Source organism: Misgurnus anguillicaudatus, chromosome 12, assembly GCF_027580225.2.
Source record: "Misgurnus anguillicaudatus chromosome 12, ASM2758022v2, whole genome shotgun sequence".
NCBI classification, from domain to species: domain Eukaryota; kingdom Metazoa; phylum Chordata; class Actinopteri; order Cypriniformes; family Cobitidae; genus Misgurnus; species Misgurnus anguillicaudatus.
The window spans coordinates 18,823,299-18,837,186 of NC_073348.2; the positions used below are offsets into that span (position 1 = coordinate 18,823,299).

At 37.1% G+C, this 13,888-nt stretch overlaps 2 protein-coding genes across 5 annotated transcripts in view; both read right to left on the reverse strand.

Moving 5' to 3' along the window:
* LOC129447280 (uncharacterized protein KIAA1958) overlaps window positions 1–1,656 on the reverse strand; it is a 35,440-nt gene extending 33,784 nt beyond the window's left edge. The window contains exon 1 of one of the 4 annotated variants that reach the window (XM_055208939.2): window positions 1,421–1,656. The gene's annotated coding sequence lies outside the window, so the exon portion shown is untranslated. The remainder of the gene's footprint in view (window positions 1–1,420) is intronic. The other 3 variants (XM_055208940.2, XM_055208942.2, XM_055208941.2) reach the window with 3 other exon arrangements.
* A 1,191-nt stretch (window positions 1,657–2,847) lies between these two features.
* Window positions 2,848–12,363, reverse strand: hsdl2 (hydroxysteroid dehydrogenase like 2). The gene is made up of 11 exons (XM_073874072.1): window positions 12,200–12,363; window positions 11,321–11,484; window positions 11,147–11,245; window positions 10,952–11,066; window positions 7,372–7,475; window positions 7,178–7,279; window positions 6,897–7,088; window positions 6,731–6,802; window positions 6,509–6,655; window positions 5,308–5,436; window positions 2,848–3,094 (listed from the first exon to the last, which is right to left on the reverse strand). The coding sequence occupies exons 1-11, from the start codon at window positions 12,214–12,216 to the stop codon at window positions 2,982–2,984; spliced, it is 1,254 nt and encodes a 417-aa protein (XP_073730173.1). The 5' UTR covers window positions 12,217–12,363; the 3' UTR covers window positions 2,848–2,981.
* Between the last annotated feature and the right edge of the window lie 1,525 nt (window positions 12,364–13,888).

Below are 13,888 nucleotides of genomic sequence, written 5' to 3' on the forward strand. Positions count from 1 at the left end.
TACTACTATACTAGTGGAGCAAAAAAGTTCATCAAAGTTGTCCTATGGTATACATTGTTATCAGTATGTGTGTCCCCTGGGAATCGAACCCATGACTTTTGAGCTTCCACCAAAAGCTACACAGAAAATATATATTTTGAGACAAAACCTCAGCATAGTGGAAAAAAACCCTGAATAACACTAGTTATGTAACAACATACCAGGACTGCAGCAGGGCCGCCCAAATCACTAAATGACTGAAATAACTTAGCGCAAATGTGCATTTCACAATGATTTGCAATAACATGTTTTTATTACTTCAAAAATATGTAGTGTAAAAGTTTACTCAAAGTTTTCGGTCCTGGGTTTTGGGACTAGCACATGAATTTAAGTGCCTGTGTGCACATGCATTCTTTGTCGTGTTACACAAGCAGGCTTATTTTCAGGTTTTAAAATATATCTTAATTAAGTATAACTACATTTTGCAAACTTAAAGCATTATTATATATCAAATATTGCATTTTCCTTGAATACTGTGAAGCCCTTGACTTAAACATAATGTTTGTAAACACATGAAATTGGCCCAGAAAACTGGATGTATGATGTTTAATGATGATGCCCAAGAGAGTATTTATATTGACTGAATGTGATTGGCTATTCATTTAGTATAAGGCAGAGTGGTGATGATACTAAATAGTAACACCATGATATTACTGTTATTATGGTGCATGCCGTTGAAAGCATATTATGGTAAGATGCTTATGTACACATCAGAAAGCTTTAAGGTTGCAAATGTTTAATGTAAGCAAAAATTGTATTACTATTACCATGGTACTTTTAGTTACTACTAGTGTCATTTGAAGACACACCTCTATCACTAACAAGTCCAGAAGATCACCAGCCAACTGCATTATTCTGTATTTATGCTCTTTGTTTTTGGTACTAAATTATTAACAAGTCCATCTATCATACGATTACATGGAATTCAAAGGTACGTCACGTAATACCGTACACCTATCAAACAAACCACGATATTTAGATACTTTGTTAACGTGCAACTTGAAGACACACCCCTATCTATCACCAAGAAGTACACAGTACCACCAGCCACAGGCATTATTCTCTACACTTTTTGTTGCGTTTTATAAGTTCAAGAAGTTAAGCCATGATACTGTTAATGTCCGTTTTCATTCTAAATTGACAATGTGTGTCTGTCTGAAGACCGAATCGGTTGCCTACATACACCGCAATTTTGTGCACCGCTTTCAGCTTTGCACTCGCAAGGTTCAAATGCATGAAAGGGCTTTTTAGGTAAGCTGCAAAATCTATAGGTTAACCTATCACTAGGTTTTGAGACACAGCTCGTATCTCGGTATATCTGTATACAGTACGTAACACAACACAACACACACACAAAGAGCCAGACAATAACATCATGTACCTTCACACAGGAGATAAACGCCGATATCTGCTCACATATGCTGTCCGCCGCCTCTTTCTTCGATTTCAGTCATCATTTGTTTTTGAAGAACATTTATTTCTACGGCTTTTCTTCAATTTTTGACAGCTTTTAATACAAAAGCCATTAATTTTGCTTTTAATGGACGCGTAGCGGGTACTTCCGCTAACGCCGGAAGTACGTGTCTGAGATGAAAAGATATCGTGATGTGCATGCATGCATGGTTTTTAATATCAGTGTTACACAATCAGTGCGTGACAATACTAAAAGCTGTTTTCAAATTAATATTTTTTTTTTGTTAACATGCGATATTAATCATTGCACAGTGCACAAAAGTTGCACAGTGTCTCTGTACGTTACCTCAACTTTTAAATGCATTATGTACCATCGTGTAAAATTACCATGGTAAAACATCATTTTCGCGTAAGTGCAATGGTCAGAAAGTTCAATTACAGCGATACGGATGTGACAAAATCAAAAATTAAAACAAGGGGCGGCTCTTCAAATAATAATTTTTTATTTTAATTTTCGTGTGAGGAAATACATATGATATTATGGATGTGATAATACAGGAAAAACAGAGACCTCAAATGCGTATTGCCACCAAAATTTGACATATGGTTAAAACTTATTAACTTACAAAACTTAGAAACTATTTTTTTATGGTAACATCTGCATGGACTTGTTCAAATGCAATAAAAAAAATAAGAGTTTGTATCTCTTAAAAACATTTTATTGCACAGATTTTGCTCTTTTATTCAGTTCTTAGTTATTGTCATAAAGTAGATAATGTACTGATACTGTATCAGATATTTCTCTAAAATGAGAAATAAAAAAGAGAGACAATTGTTGTCATACAATAAGAGTGTATATGTATCAATTAAATGTGGATGGCATAGCACTGCTGATTTAAAATATGTGTTTTTTGATGATATATTTTAGAGTTCATTTTAAAATCATGCTTTTTTGCTATTTTTCAAAGCATAAATTAATAATACATTACTGTTATTTTACAGTAGTAACAATAACTGTCTTAAAGGGCACCTATTTCATTGCTAAAAAACAACATTATTTTGTGTATTTTGTATAATACGATGTGTTTGCGTGGTTTATGGTTAAAAAACACATTATTTTCCACATACCATATATTTTTGTAGCTCCAGATTTCCCTCATTGATTTGTACAAAACTCATGGATCTGAAAAGCGCTGTATCCCTGATTGACCAGCTAATCTGTACGCTGTGATTGGCCTGAATACCTCTGACGTCATCCGGAAATGTGACGCTTTATGATAATATCGGTCTTTACTAACATCACCAATCACCATTACTCATTCTAGTGTTTATCTTTACTAAAAAGGCAAACAGTTGTAACAACAATGATAAAGAGCATAACGTTAAGAAAAGAAATTTAGAGGAAAATCATTTATTACAATTAGTAGCAGCTTAACAAATGGTGCAGTGAAAACAGTGATATAGAAAAAGCAAACTGACACACTGAAAGATCATGTATGTGATGTAAGGCAAGAGACTGGGTGACCATATCACAGCTTAGACTTCATCATAGCCATCATCTTCTCCATTTTGATGGCCAGACCCATGTCGCCCTTAATCTTCAGCTTTCCAGACATGAAGGCCATGGTCGGCTTTAATTTCCCTGTTAATAAAAATGTTTGTTTTTTTTTACTTTTATTTTGGTTTAAAAACACAATTTACTGATTTAAGGCCTTGTACACATGAACACGGTTATTTTCAAAACCGCAGCTTTTTCTATGCGGTTTGCCCATTTGTTCAAACGCAAGTATCAGGTAACTGTAACCAAACTTTTTTTTAAGGTTTTCAGAAACTCTGGTTAATGTGTTATCGAAACCGGAGATTTTGGTATGTGAGGTCGGCGTGCCGTGCATGCTGTTAACTCCTTAGTTTGAAGTCAGATTGTGCATCGCTATTTCCTTTGTTTACATGAGGCGAGTCCGATTGGCCAACACGGCCTTACGGTTAGGGCTATATCGCCATCTGGCATACTTTTGACAGCACCTAGTAGCGTGTTTTTGCGTTTCATGTGGACTGAGATTTTTTTTAAACAAAGGAGGAAGTTGTTTGTTTATAAAATGGCCATGTACTTGTGGACTAGGCCTAATAGTGGTCTTTATAAAATAGCTGTGATTTATTTATGATTAAACACAGCTATAACCGCTGCGCCCAATCAATGCATGCACACTAGGGGTGTGAAAAGTTACCCCTTATATGCATTCCCAAACAAATTATGTTCGTTTGGGAATGCATATAAAGTCTGAAGCGTGTTGTGTTTGGCCTTTTAACGTGTGAACTGTCTCAGCAGTTTAAAGGCTCACTTTGAGTATACACAGTTGTATGAATGTTCTCGCTGAGTAACTACAGAGGCTTTATCATTTCTATTGTAAAGAAGTGGAGAAATATTAAAAATGAAGTTGATTTAAACATCGTTTGGCCAAAAGTAATTGTTATCTCAATTAGGGTTACCACAACTTAGTTAACTTCAAACTCAAGGACCTTTCAAGGACTTTCCAGGTCTAATACCCTCAAATTCAAGGACTAAATGTGGGGACACATTTCTAGTGAGAGCAAGGTAACATCGTGTTACCTTTTAAGATAAATTGTTACAGTTCCCTTTCGAGGGAACTCGCGCTGTGTCACTGCGATGACACTTTGGGGACGCCTCCAGGAGTAAGGGCGTCTGAATGTGTATATCAAATTCAGCCAATGGTGAGGCTTAACGACAAAGACAGGGTGACGCTGGAGCCAGGAAGTATATCGCTATCTGAAATATTGCCAAAGACGGCGTTACAGGGTCGAAAGGGAGTATGGCTAGGGAGACGCAGCGTCTGGTTCCCTTCTCAGGGAACAACAGTTACATATGTAACCAGAGACGTTTTCATGTGTCAAACACAACTATGCAAAAAAGCATTTTGGTATGAATCAACATTCGCATACAGAAGATATAAGCATTTAAAGCGAACAGTTTAGCACGTGTGCTTAAAAAGTCGGGAATTTTTATGATATTATCCTACACTACAAAGGGATATTGGATTTTTTTTCAAACTTCCCAGGGCCTTAAATTTTTCCCACCAGATTCACAAACTTTCAAGGATTTCAAGGACCCGAGGGAACCCTGCTCAATGTAAAAAGAGTAAAAAACCAAACGGCGGGCGGTTGGCGCCCTCTGCAGGCATTTGCTGTAATACATAATGTTTTTGTTTGTAAAAACCAAGTGTACTTGGTTTTTGATGCTTTATTTGAACCAATTATTATTGCCTCATCATTATTATACTGAATATGTCATTTTAAAAGGTTACTGCTCACTTAGGTTTATTAAAAAATATGAAATTACTTTACCAAAATAATAGCTAGTGACAGAACTAGATTATTTAACACTAGGGCTGTCAAAAGATTAATCGCATACAAAATAAAAGTTTGTTTTTGCATAATAGAAGTGTGTACACTGTGTGTAATTATTTTGTATTATATATAGATAGATTTTGATAGATTTTATATTATATATAGATTAAAAAGGAATACATGTATGTGTGTATTTATATATAGAAAATAATTACACAAAGTGCACACACATGTATTATGCAAAAACAATTTTTTTTTTGTATGCGAATAATCACAATTAATCTTTTGACAGCCCTATTAAAAACATTTTAAAATTATGTGATTTCATTGGTCAAAAGACCATTTTCTATTCATAGTTTATAATTGAGGATTTTTTAAAACTGTAAAAATCTTGTTTTCGTAAACCTAATCGTGTGTCTCGTCACACCCCTATTACATACAGGATGAAAGATTTTATCGAAATTTTATGAATCTAATCATTCGGCAGTATACCTGAGAACATCTTTATGAAGTCTGCGCTGTCCATGGTCATGACAACATCAGCTTTGACAGGTGGTTCCCCACTGCCAGCAGACCCTGCATCGTTCTTTAGATCAAGGTACCAGACTCCAGCATGCTCACCTGTGAGTAAACAAATAAAACTGTGTGTAAAATGCATCGGTTAACACAAGACATTTATGTCTAATAATAACTGGAATTATAGAAAATTCCTTCTTGCACTTAAATGTTTAAAGGGATAGTTCGGCTAAAAATGATATAATCAAACCTATGATTTACTCACCCCGAAGCCGTCCGAGATGCATATGTCCATCATTTTTTTTAGACTATGACATTTTCAATTATTTTAGAAAATATTTGAGATCTTTCAGTTAATCAAATGTGAAGTTACGGGGTCCACGACCTTCAAGTCCAAAAAGTGTGCATCCATCCTTCACAAAATAAATCCAAACGGCTCAACGATAATAAACAAAGGTCTTCTGAGTTTAATCCACGCAGTTTCGTTGTAGAAATATCCACATTTTAAACTTTATAAACCAAAATAACTTGCATCCGGTAATGCCGCCATCTTAGTCGCATCCACATTCAGGATGAGAGCTTACGCAGCGTACGGAGGCTACTCTGCTGCTGCTCTGTGCCCCCGCCCTCCGAATTTGTCATACCTCACTATGAAAAGTGCATACACTACGCTTATACTCTCTCCTGAATACAGAGGAGTCTAAGATGGCGGCGCTACCGAAAGGTAGTTATTTTGGTTTATAAAGTTTTAAATATGAATATTTCTACAACAGCACCGCGCGGATTACCCTCAGAAGACCTTTATTTATCATCCTGGAGCCGTTTGGATTTATTTTGTGAAGGATGGATGCACATTTTTTGGACTTGAAGGTCGTGGACCCCGTAACTTCACATTTAATTAACTGAAAGATCTAAAACATTTTCTAAAATAACTGAAAATGTGTTTGTCTGATAAACGATGGACATATGCATCTCGGACAGCTTGTGGGTGAGTAAATCATGGGTTTAATATCATTTTTGGCCGAACTATCCCTTTAAGTTTAATCAACTTGAATTTACAATTCATTTCAACTTTCTTAAATAATGACGAGTTGCTATAAATTATAAAAATAAAGTTGAATTAGCTTAAGTTATTTTAGTTGCAATTAATTGTAAATTCAAACTGTGTAGTGCTCACCTGCTAAGTCAAATTTGTACACTCCTTGTGTAGTTTTGACTAAATCTGCATTCAGAATTCCTTTAATAACGTTGAACGTATCAGCAATAGGTCCAGCGGCGGCTGAATCTGCACTAGATTTTCCGCTCTTGAAAACTGGAGTGGCACCTGAAGAGAACAACAAAACATTTGGATGAAAGGTCTGTTGAAGTTCTTCAAATCTATCATATATAGTAAACTTACCATGTTCCTCCATTTGCTTGACTAACTCCTCTGGGTTCTCATCCAAGAAAAAGTCAGGAAGCAATGGATGACCTTAAAAAAAGATGCTCTGTTGACATACTTTTGAACAGTAATGTTTGTTTAATCCTAAATACAACTTATAAATATAAAGTAGCACAAAGCCAACCTGGTTCAACAGCATATACATCAAAGTCTTTAATGCCCTCCTTTTTCAGAATGTCGTCATCAATGACAAACTGTCCTGTAAAGCTGGTGGGTTTGCTGAAGATGGCGTAGGCAGCATCAGCCATGATCTCCACCTTCCTGCACTGTTTGCCCACCCCGGAGCCACCCAACATGTCCATGGCTGCCGTTTGAATAGCTAAAGATGCATAAACATGTGATTTAGCTATCATTTTTATTGAACTTTACTCCTGATCCTAAAGACTGATTAAAGAAACTCTGCATTAGCTGTCCTGGGCCATAAGGCATTGACGGCGATAGATCCTTTGTACTCCTGGGCCATTCCAAGCACACACATGGACATGCCATATTTCGCAATTGTGTAAGCTACATGGATGCATAGGAGAAGATCAGTGTCATTTGTAACCAAAGCATGAAGCGTTTTAATCCTACAGATCTTTGATGGTCTTCTTGCTCACCTGTGTGATTTTTGAACCACATGGGATTGAGGTTGAGAGGTGGACTGAGGTTAAGGATATGAGGGTTCTTGCTCTTCAATAGATGTGGGATGCATAATTTAGATCTGTAATAAAAACCAGTTAACAGCACTTATCTTAGAAACTAACATGGTCTTGGGTCAGACCGCAAAGATTTACACCATTTGACATTAATCCTTCAGTATGTACAAAAACCAGGGGTTCATGATATCAAGACGGCTGACATGGTAATAACCACAAGAATATTTTTACTTCAAGAGGATCTGATTATGGCTGACCGATACTGAGAATGTAGCCGATATGACCAACATAATTTACAAATGTAACAGACAGTTGGGAAACATTGAGAAACTAAAACATTTAGGGATGGACCGATAAATCGGCCGATGATGCTTGCTATGCTACTCAATAAATTACGGTAAAAATGCAGTACATCCAAAAGCCAAATGGGGCTCTCGTGCAGAAATTCTACATGGGCCACACCACAGAAGAAGAACCATCTCCAGGAAATGGTTTAAAGGCGGGGTGCATGATCTCTGAAAGCCAATAGGTGTGTTCGACTTCATGCGGCGCTGCGCAGACCGATCGGCGGCTGACTTGAAGCAATGCATTCCGGTTAGTAATTTTGTCCGACTTCAGCTGGCGCTGCAGGCACGTGACTGTGTCATATGGTTTTTAAGTACCGCGAGAGCGTTTCGAGAGTAGCCGGCTAGCTCAGCCGGTGCAGCTTCTCCAGAGCGGCTGCACGGAGTTGTGATGACGTAACAGCTTTACGTGATTGGTCGCCTCACTGATGACAACGATCACGTGCGTTTCAAGTTTAATCCAACCTTTAGTTCCTCTAAAAAACATTATAAATTCATGTTTTAAAACAGGAAAAAACACTTTAATAAGAATAAATAAGTTATATTGTGTCGAGTAATAAAATAAAAATGAAAATAACAAACTCTATTGGTATTTTAATAATATAGGCTTGTTTCCCATTATTTTCGGGTATACAGGATAAGCAGCAATTAAAATATTCGATTTAAAATGTTTCTGGTTGCAACTTTTTATTAAAAGGTTTGTTTTTATCAAATTCAGCATCTAATTCACTTCATTTGCAATTAAAAACAAGGAAACACGGCGCACACGTCACTACGGCAAGCAGCAGGTGTCCGCTTGACAGCTCCGTCTTCAGTTCCCACCTCGACTGCAATCGGCAAACCTCGCCGATCGGTCTGCGCAGCGCTGGATGATCTCGAACACACCTATAGTTAACATTTGAAATCACCTAAACAAACATGCCCCTACCCCAATAGAATCTGGACCTTCTTTTGATAGATCCGCCCCACACATACACCACCCAGGCAACGATGTCGGATAGTAGACACGACCCTTACTGCTGATTGGCTACAAGTGTGTTTTGGTACTCGGCCCGACCCCTTTTCCAAAGCTTTTTTTTTAAATCGTGCACCCCTAAGAGGTTTGATAGAACTGAGCGCTCTATCCTCCATGTCATTAGTAGACATGCCCCTTACTGCTGATTGGCTACAAGTTTGTTTTGGTAGTCGGCCCCTGTCCATCTTCCAAAGCGTTTTTCAAAAATCATGCACCCCGCCTCTAAAGGTGCTCTAAGCGAATTCACGTGTTTTAGACCATAAAACATTTTTTGTTTCATACAGTAAACATCTCCTCACTATCTGCTTGCTGCCTGTCCGCTGATCAAACTGTAAAAAACGCAATCTCTGTAGACAGCCTAGGCTCCACAAACTGCAATAAAAACAAAGTGGCCAAACCTACCACCAGAAACCATAACAAAGTGTTCCAGCCAATAAACGACAAGAAGGATTTGGGGGTGGGGGTTAGGTGCGTTTATGAAAGCACGGAAGGGGGGGAGGAGTTAGGTACTAGGGATGGGAATCGCCTGGACCCTCAGGGTCCCGATTCGATTCAGAATCTATTGTTGACGTGCTAATTTGCATATCTGTGACGTCATTATGTCACATTGGCTTTCAAAGCCAGGTTAATGTTTGCGCTTTTGCTACTAGTCTCTAAACTGTCATATACTGTACTTTAATGCAACTAAGGGATAAATAATGTCATTCTTATATACATATATGTCCTGTTTCTGTTGTAAGACATTAAAACCAGTAAAATAGTAATTAAACGTGACATATTAATTCTATATGTTCACCGGCATTAACTTCCACGAACTGACTAACGTTAAGCGTCTAATCATCATCATTATACACAGTGATTGGCAGTATTGCTGTATTTATATAATGCAGCGCACCCAGCGACTGAATAACAAACTATGTGCATATTTTTACAGAAGTATATTCATGTTATATCTAAACAGTCAGCGGATGGTTTAGGGCAGGGGTGTCCAATACATCGATCGCAAAGGCAATGCCGGTAGATCGCACATAAGTTAACTGCTGCTCCACGCGCGAAATTGTCATTATGGTCTTTTAGAGTAATTGTGAAACATGCAGGTCTTTTTGAGTTCTTCTCAAATGTGTTTTGCCAGGCCACTGCAGCTCAGTCATCTTTAACTTCCAAAATTCACAAGGATGCGCATTCTTGCCTCACGCAGGAGCTGCTCCATGCGCACGGTGTGTGTGTGAACGAGCAAACTAGAGAGAGAGAGGCAGCGCAGCGCTGATTTGTATGCTTCTGATACTGTTGTAATTTTCTAGTTTGTTTCACTAAACCGCATCTCCGCTATTTTAAGGAGTACTCGACATGTACTCAAGGATTTTTTTTTAAAACTCCTCAAAAGAAGAGAGTAATGGTGACAGCCATAAATTCAATGTAGAGATATATGCAGTATAGTCCTACAAGCATTTAAAGTGTTCTTTCGCTATGTGCTTGTGCAGTGGGCTCTCTCTTAAGTTGTCCGTGTGCATCACCGCTCCCCCAGTTGAGTTCCGCCTTTTGGTTCTGATAACGTCACGTTATTATTTTGTAAACTTACATTTAAGAATCGATTCTTGATTCTTGACATGCCCACGTCGGAATCGCGATTCATCTAAGAATCGATTTTTTTGTCCCACCCCTATTAGCTACGCTCCGTTTGTTTGAAAACAGTTCAAACATCAACAAAAAGTAACGTCACACAGATTCGCTTAGACCGCCTTTAAGCATATACATGAGCTATGCATAATATCGGCTGTGTGATTCAGAATCGTTATCGGCCAGGTATTATTGGTGTATATTGGCATTTACCGTCCCATCCCTAAAAACATTTATTGGGCTGAATATTTATAAATATGTCTTTTGAAGTAGTAGTAAAATTATTAACAAGACATGTAGTGTGGATCTGTCATCTCACACTACTGTTTAACATCCAAATTCTGCATTATGTGTACAGGAACTTGCCAACCAATGTGGTAAATAGCATTAAATTATTATATATTGCAGTGGCCAATATTTGGCTTTGGACAATAAATCTTTCTCTTCCTTAAATTAGTTGACATAAAGCCAACGTCTGACAGGCTGTAAAATGACCAATCATCATTTACATAAGCACAACCATTACAATCAACTGATAATCCCTAGATGTCATATTTCTACCCACGTCAGGTATGTTCCTCTGAGATTAATGCCCAGCATCAGGTCGACTTTCTTCATTGGAGTTTCCAAAGTTCCTGTTAAATTGATGGCACTGGCGTTGTTTACCAAGATGTCAATCCCTGGCATTAAATAAACAGAACACAGTATACTTTTGAGCGCTGAAAATGTGCATCATCAGGGAAGAATTTAAGATGCTCACCTCCAAATTTCTCAACCGCTTGTTGCACAGCGTCATTTATCTGATTCTCATCCCGAACATCTACGACGCACGGCAGCGCTTTCCCTCCCGCTGCTTCGACTACCAAACATACAGCATCAGGTTATGGTCTCATCACACAATATAGTTTCCATTTATCAGGTTTAGGTGTCTCACTTTCAGCAGCGGCTGTGTAGATGGTTCCAGGCAGTTTAGGGTGAGCTTCTGCGGTTTTCGCAGCGATGACCACATTGGCACCGTCCTTCGCAGCTTTGAGAGCAATGGCCTTGCCTATCCCTCGACTCGCCCCGGTAATGAAGAGGGTACATCCTGCCAGTCTCCTAAAATTAATGTGTGACCATACATTCATCCACCATATAACAATCCATTCACTATTAACATTTTGACATATTTCAAACATAACTAATAAAGCATTTGTCTCATGCATTTCTTTAAAAGCTTTGTCTTACCCTTGTTACAGATTCTGACTTTTGTTTGGCTAGACAAACATGACTATTATAATATTTAATAGCAAATTTTATGCATTTTCATAAAAAAGTGTTTACAGTGTCTTATTCACCACACAGCACTGTTCAATAGAATACTTGTTGTTCAGAAAACAAATACGTAGTTGGTTAAAGTGTGTTTAATTTATTTTCTACAGGGCAAATGATGCACCTGCGCAAACCAAATTTAGGGTAAAGGTCAAGAGCATTGCAGTTAAGAAAATAATGCAACAAAATGAAAGGACGAACTAAATAAATGAATTAAAGTGTATCTTCAATATTCATACAAATGTATTACTGGGCCTTTAACAGACTGCAGGGAAATTTGGTGGTGTCGTGTATATTTGCAAAGTTTGACAACGAAGTCTAACCCACTGCTGTCATTGACTGAGCTGAATTCGTGCATAGATCGTTAAAACCTTAATACGGTACATCTAAAACAGTACTAGGCTACGGCAATGTTAACTTGCAGTTATGTATACTTTGCTAAATAAAAGTAAATGAACTTCATTGTTTGTGCGTGATTAAGTTTTACTGTGTCTGAACTCACCCTGTATTCTGCAACATGCTGGGCTGTGTGTTTGTTCTGCGCTGGAAACAGCAAAGCGAAAAGCTACAATGTATTTATAAACGTAACATTTAAATAAACTCGAGACAGTCCGATGAGTTCGCCCTTTGCTCTAGTAACAGATTCTCACCTCGAACACTTCCGGTACAGTTTCATGGAAGAGATTCTAAAGAGCAAAACACAACAATTTTAGAGAAGATTAACAAACTAAATTATAGAGAAAACAGGGGAGAGTTAATAAAAAATACACAGCAAGAATAATTTGAATAATTGTTACATTTTATTTCGTATTTTTTATAAGATTTTATTTTTAAAAAGATTTTATATATTTTTTTAATAAATAAATTGACAAACATGATTATTAAACAAACAACTTGTTGATAAAAAATACAACTAATAAATAATTGAATTTCATAAATGAAAATGTTAAATTTGAATGTAGTGTGATTCCCCGCATAATTAAAACGTTTTGAAAACATCAAATTAAATCAAATTAAATTTTATTAATATAAAATGTAGTTAGGTAATATTATTGGGGAAACGCATCCGTTTAATATAAAAATTATTTGTTACAAAAAAATTATATGTAACGTATAATACATTCTTCTAACGTAGACCAAATCATGGAATTCATTATCGGGAAACATAACTGTTTTATTTACAGTAATATTTAAAAGGTTCTTATAAGTTTAACGTTTATATTTATTGTTTATTCAAAAAAATAATAATAACATATTTAACAGCAAATGAGGAAGTACAGCGATCTCTTTTTCGCCGTGTGCGCGCGTGTGTGTAACATTTGCTAATTTACTCTACATCGCCATCTAGTGTGTAGGAGGGCCTTGTGCCCAGCTTCTTGTTGCATCAATTAGTTTTAGCATTTTATTATATTGTTTATTTATAATTGTCTGTAGTTGTTGGTTTAATGTTCTTGTTTGTTTTCTATATTGATAAATCAACCTGTTTTTGATCACAAAAATAAATGGTTGCAGTTTTACAATTACGTTACCATGGCGACCAGCTACCTAGATGACCTGCGCGGTTTCTTCAGAGGAAAAAAAATAAAACGTACAGTAAACACACAGCTGCCAAATTCGACGTACCAATCCGATCACGTGTATTAGTGTTTGATTACACAACACTTTGGGTGACATACACATCTCAAACACATTTCATGTAAGCACAAGACTGCAGTGTAGCTGGTCCAACAAGTGTAACAAGTTTTTACACGCCTCAGGCATCATTACATGGATTTAAAAAGAGTCACCGCTGACACAAACGCTCAAAGGCATGAATTGGCGAACATTATTAATAAGACCAATGAATAATTATCATAACTATCATTATCATAAAGTGTATGGTAGTTTAGTTTTCATTTTCAAGCAAGTGTTTGATTTTATTCAAATAAATGAGAAGGATGCCAAAATGAGCATTTATTGGAAACGCGGGCACTTTAAAGCTTTCACCAAGGCCTATTCACTTAATACATATATTCCTGGAACACGATAAATCTCTATATATCATCATCAAGCTCGTGCTTTAAAAAAACGCTGAACTTATTACTGTTGCGCCTGATTTCAACGCTTCAATTTTCGGAGCTTGCAACAAACAACTCGTTTAGAAATCCTCCAAAGGTGTGTCTGCTAAAAAAGGGGAGGCCATTTTGTACAG

Coding starts and splice junctions, on each gene's coding strand:
- hsdl2 (XM_073874072.1), bottom strand. Junction 11,067..11,146: donor AGCGGTTGAGAAATTTGGAG/GTGAGCATCTTA, acceptor ATTTAATGCCAG/GGATTGACATCTTGGTAAAC. Junction 3,095..5,307: donor CTTCATAAAGATGTTCTCAG/GTATACTGCCGA, acceptor TTTTATTAACAG/GGAAATTAAAGCCGACCATG.